At 39.9% G+C, this 7773-nt stretch overlaps 1 protein-coding gene across 1 annotated transcript; it reads left to right on the forward strand.

The window, feature by feature from the left end:
• The first annotated feature begins 1476 nt into the window (after positions 1-1476).
• LOC121377960 lies at positions 1477-6198 on the forward strand. Its single transcript, XM_041506055.1, is given in 6 exon segments — positions 1477-1644; positions 2418-2448; positions 2762-2924; positions 3520-3913; positions 3915-4235; positions 6142-6198. Coding segments are annotated over 6 exon segments (1134 nt in total).
• The last annotated feature ends 1575 nt before the right edge of the window (positions 6199-7773 follow it).

The raw sequence follows: 7773 nt of genomic DNA on the forward strand, positions 1-7773 counted from the left end.
CCCTTTAACAATCTGTTAGAGCGATATTATTTAGTTTTCAAGTCGTTGTTCCCTTGATCTATATAATTGCATTGCTTGTTTTTCGTTCTTTACTGTATCATTTCTTTATTTTATTTTCTGTCTGTTTGTCTCTCTGTCTGAAAGTCTGTCGGTACATTTATCTTGTCAGTTTTACACTATTCATTAATTCATTCATGCCTTCATTCTTTCATGCCTCTACTCATTGATTAATTCATTCCTTTATGCATTTATTTATTGACTGATTCATTAAAGGGACATTCCTTAGTTTGCTGCATTGTAACATGTTTCCGACTAATAAAATATTTCTACGAATAAACTTTCATATTAAATATATTTTCTTGTTTAGAATATCAGTGTCTGTATATTCAATGTGTTTCTGGTCGTCTTAACATTTGTAAGAAAGCCAAACTGGATTTTGTCTTCAAATAATTTCGTACATACGAAAAAAATATGTTTTAGAAAATAAAATGAAATTTAATCTAGAACAAATAGAACGACCAGAAACACGTTTAATATACAGCCACTAAATTTTATGCAGAAAAATATATTTGATATGTAATTACAATCGTAAAAAAAGTATCTTTTAGTCGATACCATCTTAACAATTGCAGCAAACTCAGGAATGTCCCTTTAATTCAATTGATTGATTGATTGATTGATTGATTGATTGATTGATTGATTGATTGATTGATTGATTGATTGATCGATTGATTCATTCATTCAGGAGGAAGGGACGGAATTTAACTCAGACGGTTCAGTGATCGCTTGAGGTGCCTGCGTTGCAGGATGGAAACACCACTATGGATCCATTCAACTGATTGGGTTTGTTTCCTCGTTCCAACCAGTGCACAACAACTCGTCAAAGGCATTCAATAGCCGATGATTAATTAATCAAAGAGAGAGACAGAGAGACAGAGACAGAGACAGAGGCATAGTGGAACAGAGAGAGAGAGAGAGAGAGAGAGAGAGAGAGAGAGAGAGAGAGAGAGAGAGAGAGAGAGAGAGAGAGAGAGAGAGAGAGAGAGACAAGAGAGAGAGAGAGAGACATAGAGACATAGTGGAACAGAGATAGAGAGAGAGAGGAGAGAGAGAGAGAGAGGAGAGAGAGAGAGAGAGAGAGAGAGAGAGAGAGAGAGAGAGAGAGAGAGAGAGGCAGAGGGACAGAGAGAGAGACATAGTGGAACAGAGAAAGAGAGAGAGGGGGGAGAGGGAGTGAGAGAGAGAGAGAGAGAGAGAGAGAGAGAGAGAGAGAGAGAGAGAGAGAGAGAGAGAGAGAGAGAGAGAGAGAGAGAGAGAGAGAGAGAGAGAGAGAGAGAGAGAGACAGACAGACAGACAGACAGACACAGAGAGACACAGAGAGTACCTTAAACATGCCCATATACCACCAAGGTTTTGGGCATCTTGGCAGATGTAAACTTCCTAAACGTCGGCCTTGCCCGTTGCAACCTCCCAGGATGAAGATTCGATCCGTGAAGCTTGACAGAGGTAGCCTGGCTGCAGCTCGTTCCAACGTGGAAGTCACCTTACTCTTCAGAGCCAGTGGCTCAACGGGACTCTTCTATCGAATGGCAGAATCCGCAACCGTCATCATTATCCTCATCCTCATCCTCATCATCATCACCGTTATCATCATCGTCATCGGTGTCATCGTCATCATCATCATTATCATTATCATCATCATCATCATCATCATCATCATCTCCATCATCATCATCATCTTCTTCTTTTTCTTCTTCCTCTTTCAGCCAGAGCACAACGGCTGGTATATAAAAAGCCGTGGTATGTGCTATCATGTCTATGGGATTGTGCATGTAAAAGACCACTTGCTGCTAATGGAAAATGTAGCAAGTTTCCTCTCTGAGACTATATGTCAAACATTACCATCCAATGAGAGGTCGAGGTGCGCCAACTACTCAATATGTGGCGTTACGCAACAACAGGGCCCCACGTGACATGATCGAATAAACCAGGAAGTGAATGACTGCAACTTTTTATCAAAATGGATCGGACTTACCGATAGTATAACTAATGCCTTCTACATGTTGTTGGGTGCTCCAGTGCCACGGGCGAGGAGGACACAGATTCCCTTCAGGTCAAACGTTGAAAAACAAATGGATGTTTGCCGTTAGATGAGACAAGTGGCATCTAAACTCCGACGGTGTCGTTTGCAGATTGCATTTCCGTGAAGAAGATCACATAAATGTAACAGTATATGGTAAGTATGACTGCATATTAATTAATTAATTATTATTTATTAATATCATTGTTGTTGTTACTTCTTAGGCATATAGTATAGTTTAAGTAATGGAAAGTTTACTAATATGTCAAAATAGCTCGGTGAGTTGTGCAGTTTATAATTATAGTTTTTTTATACCTCATATTATTTGTGTTAAAGGTCACTGGCGTTGCCAGGAATGTATGTGGGGGTAAGGTGGTGGTGGGGGGGGGGGAGGGGGGAAGGGGTACTCTATGTATGTATGATTTTATAAAATTTAATACAGTAAAAAAACAAAAAATTGACTAGGGGAGGTCATTGCCCCCCCCCCCCTCCCCCCTCGCTACGCCAGGTGCAAGTTCCAGCATGCTTTTTTTCCCTTTTGAATGTAAACATGCCTTCACTTAGGCCTATATCATTGCATTGTATATGTCCACAAAAAATGCAAGCAAATCATTTCATTAATTACTAGAAATAAATACGTTTTAATGGCTTAAAAGTTACAAATTTATTCTCCATTTTAGGAACAGGACCACTAAGTCGAAGATTAAGGGACAATGCTGTCCCAACTGTTTTTCCGTGGACAAAGCCCGATTTGCAGTCAAGTCAGGAGAGGACAAACAGGCTAGAACATAGGAACCGGAAAAGGAGCAATCAGCATGTTACAAGAAGTGGTGACCAGTACCAGTTTGATGAAGACACTGAGGTTTGTGAAACAACAAGTTGATGGTTTTGTTTTTTGTAGTGGAAGAAGTGGTGTCTAAAACCAAGTTCACCAGTACCCAATTTTTTTTGGATGAAGACACCCCCCTGAGGTTAGCTACGTGAAACAACAAGTAACAACAGGGACCTCTTCAGCTAGGATGTTTTTTGATCTGGTGTGCATTTTGGCTTGGAAAAACGTTTTAAAATTTACTGTTACAAACATTTGGACCGGCCTCGGTGGGCGTTGTGGCCCCCCACCCCCCACCGCTGGTAGGTACTGGGTTCGGATCCGGCCCTGGAAAGGCTCATACAGGTATAACCACTTGCACACCATCAAACACAAAAGGCCAGGTTTGTGTGCTATCTCTTCAAGCGCAAATAAAAGATCCCCTTGTGCCGAAAAAGAGTTTATGTGGCACAGCGGGTTTCCTCTAAAAACAGTGGTGTGCATAGTTTGGCTTAGGAAAAGATATAAAAAATTTTAAAATAAACACTTTTTTTTAACAACACTTGGCGAAGCTGCGTATCATTTGATGTACTTAAAAACAAGGTAGTGAAACTGTCTGCAATTGATCAGGTTTTTTTTAACTCTCATTAAACTCAGACAGTACAAAACAAACTTTGAATTATCTCGGTTATTTGGAATTTCGGAATATACAGTTTCAAACATCTATCTAACTTGGATAATTTTCATGGAAAAACAATGGAGGGAAATAAACATATGGCCTGAAAGAGAAATTGTCAAACATTACTTGCCAAGTGATTTTAAGCAAACGTTTCCAAAAACAAGGGTTATTATTGATGGGACGGAAATTCCTATTAAAAAACCCAAAAATCCATTGGCTCAACAAGCAACATTTTCTGTTTACAAAAAGAGGAACACCGTAAAAACCTTAACTGGAGCTACACCAAGTGGAATGGTTTCTTTCGTGTCAGCCGCGTATGGTGGATCAACTAGTGACTGGCAAATCGAAAAAGAGAAGTAACCTCATCAATAACTGTGACCAAGGGGATTCTATAATGACTGACAAAGGATTCAATGTACAAGACCTTTTTGCACAGACTAATGTAACGGTGAATATTCCAACATTTTTCAAAAAACAAAACAGAATGTGTCATAGTGTTATCTTGAGAGACAGAAACATTTCCAGCAAAAGAGTCCACATTGAACGAATAATAGGTCTTGGTAAAACCTAGAAAATGTTAAAGGAACCCATGAACAGCACAGAAACAAAGCTTTCATCTCATATAATATGCATTTGTTACATGCTGTGCAATTTTAGAACCTGCATTGTACCGGATACCGGCCTCGGTGGCGTAGTGGTTAGGCCATCGGTCTACAGGCTGGTAGGTACTGGGTTCGGATCCCAGTCGAGGCATGGGATTTGTAATCCAGATACCGACTCCAAACCCTGAGTGAGTGCACCGCAAGGCTCAATGGGTAGGTGTAAACCATGTGCACCGACCAGTGATCCATAACTGGTTCAACAAAGGCCATGCTTTGTGCTATCCTGCCTGTGGGAAGCGCAAATAAAAGATCCCTTGCTGCTAATCGGAAAGAGTAGCCCATGTAGTGGCGACAGCGGGTTTCCTCTCTATATATCTGTGTGGTCCTTAACCATATGTCTGATGCCATATAACCGTAAATAAAATGTGTTGAGTGCGTCGTTAAATAAAACATTTCTTTCTTTTTTGTACCAGATACTGCGTAAAGTTGTAGTGAATATTAGTACCCACATATTATAGCATTCATGGAAAACCTCTAGAATGAAATCTTGAAAGATGTATTAATTAATATTATGATGACCTGTTACTTGTAGGATTTGCATGAGTTTCATAGGAACAAAACAAAATGTGTTTCTGGGAGCATGGCCTTACACTGAAGAAAGTACTGTACCAAGACCATTTTTTTTTTTACAATACATTGTTTTTCAATTTAAGAAAATTAACACATAGATGAAAAAGTACATTCATGTATTAATACCCTACTTAATGTTTGTCTAGCACATTCCCGGAAACACATTTCTTTTAAATGTCTAACTAGCATATAAGTATAATTTAGATAAGGACAGTCAAAATTATCACACCTGGGCAGTTACGGGATACATGCAGGCCTCGACCGTAACGTTTTGTAATGGTAGGCCCCCCCCCCCCCCCCCCCCCCCCCTCCCGAAGGCTACCAGGTTATAAAATCATGAAGCCCTCAGTAAATATTAGTACGCCCCTAATTTTAATACATGTATTTAAAAACGAGAGATAAAAAATGGAATACGCCAAAAAAAATCAAAACAAATCTAGTATCCCGAGGGTGAAATTGGTAGCTGAAATATCCTGGGTTATCGCTACGGTCGAACCCTGACATGGTGTCATTTTTAGGAAACATTGTAACACAAAGGTAACACTTTCCTGTCATGGACGGAGGAGCCGGCCAAGGCCGGCTCTTGTGCCCACGACAGGCGTGCGCTACAACAGCTTGTTCTGAATGTGCACGTAAAACCCTTTGACCTGACCTGACCAAACATAACCAACTTTGAAATCATTTAAAAACTTTTTCTTTCTTTATTAGCACTTTCAGTCATTTATATGTCAAATATGCATGGTTTGGATGCAAAGTTCCACTTGTTTTGTACATAGTCACATATTTGATATCCATTTGAGTGTAATGTTGAAACGTATTACAAAAGTACATATTCGGTTAGGGCAAAATGTTTCTGTTGGTTACATGCAATGGTGTGTTTTTATAATAGTTTCGACAAAAAGAAACAAATATGCCTGAAGTTCGATACATGTGTATAAAATATATCTCAGAGCTCACCCTGCCCATTGCCAAATTAGCCAATTGCTAAATTGTATACAAAGTGGTCACAGCATCTAATATTTCACTAATAATATTTTGTTTACATTATCCACTTTTCATTAATTTTCAAAAAAAAATTAATGTCTTGTACATGCTTACAAATTGGCTGCATTAACAGAAACACTTAACATTTGTAATTAATTTGAAACATTAAATATACATTTGGTTGAAAATGGAATGCATTGAAATGCACCATGTCAAAGGGCCTTGATATGTACGATAAACGAATTTTTCCAGTACTGCCTCTTTGAAGTAACAATCAAAGAAACATTTTAACTTTTTTATCATGGCTTCAATGAAATCATTGTCTCTGTGAATCATAATGTATTTTACGTCTTTCAGAGTGTATACAATCAGCTGACATTGCAATTTATCAGTCCTCCGTGTCCTCCTCTATAGTGTCACCAAGAACAAGTTATCACCAGCAGCAAGTATTGGGGGTTTGGGTAGGGGAGGCTGATATTCTTTTGTTAAGCTTCCCCCGGGTGCATTGCAATTGTGTACTCGGAACCGGTATTCTTTTGTCCGGTTCCTTATTAGAGCACGTGCTGGACCATTAAATGGGTGCGGGTGCATTGTTAGTCAATGCACCCTGTGTACTGATGCAGTGAGCGTGTAGTCTGTGTGTGAATCCTAGTTTTGTGTTAAGGTTGTACCTATTGTCTTAAGTCCCTGTTCTAGTGAGTTCAACGGTCATTCATGACCACCCATCCCCCTCCGTCTTTGTATAGCATTGAATACAATGACGAACGGGGATTTATACTAGCCAAGCTATCTAATTTGAAGGGTGGAACCCTTATAGTGTAAGTATTGGGTTAGAAAACCTAGTGCTTGGCATACTTAACTTTATTACCAATGAATGAAACGAAATTAACAGTGGCAGGTAGCAATTGTACAGTAGAACAGTTGACAGACAGGTACTTAGAAGAATTTTGATTCCCGCCCCCTAAATAGAATATGTTAGTAGCCTTACTTGGTTTGTCTTCAGGTTATCTGGTTTTCCCGCTTGTTTTTTTCTTCTGGAGCCCTAATCGACTTAACTTAGTCAGCTAGGATTTCATGCATCAATAATAAAGAACATGGTGCTAGTGCAAAGACAAATTCGTGCAGTTTATTTACAGTTAGGTGTGGTGGGGTTCTTGATCCATGATTGGTTGGATTGGACCACTGAGGGGTGCTGCAAAAAAACAGAGGTGATATTTAGTGGTGTCCTATCATGGTTGATTGTCTGACGATGTTGATTGGCTGGTTATTAGCCATTTGGGTTGTTGCGATGTTGATCCTGTCGTAGTGGAAGAAAAAAAAATCTAATGTATCGCTAACGGACGTGGGGTATGCCAGTTGTCAATCACGGGTTTCAGAACATTAACATATTTACAGTAGAATAATATGGTTATCGTGGTTAGGTCTAGTTGGCATTGGCATATCTAGTGGTTATTAATCACTCGCTACCGTCCCGCCGTTAATCCCCAGGTTGAAGTGCCTGGTCAAGTGCTTAAGGTCGCTCTTCCATCCAAGGGATGTACAGGCGGGTGGTTTTGAGTAATTGTTAATTTATATTGCTACATTTATGCCAGCTAATTTGGTTGAGCATATGCTTTTACTTTTGTTGTCTCACCGTTCTCCCCCCCGGGTGGAATACGTGGTCTGTTTGAGTGCGTAGGATGGATGTTTCACCAAGGGGTTCACAGGTGTCACGATCCAAGCATTGTCATATCTACCGGTTCTTAAACCATTCGCTACCGTCCCGCCGTTGATCCCCGGGTTAGAGTGCTTGTGTGGTTGAGTGCTTAAGGTCGCTCTTCCATCCAAGAGATGTACAGGCGGGTGGTTTTGAATAATTGTTAATTTATTGCTAAATTTGTGCCAGCTAATTTGGCTAGGTATCTGCTTTTACATTTGTCGTTTCACCGTTCTCTCCCCGGGTTGGAATACGTGGTCTGTTCGAGTGCGTAGGGTGGATGTTCCATCCAG

Source organism: Gigantopelta aegis, chromosome 7, assembly GCF_016097555.1.
Source record: "Gigantopelta aegis isolate Gae_Host chromosome 7, Gae_host_genome, whole genome shotgun sequence".
Lineage (NCBI taxonomy): Eukaryota > Metazoa > Mollusca > Gastropoda > Neomphalida > Peltospiridae > Gigantopelta > Gigantopelta aegis.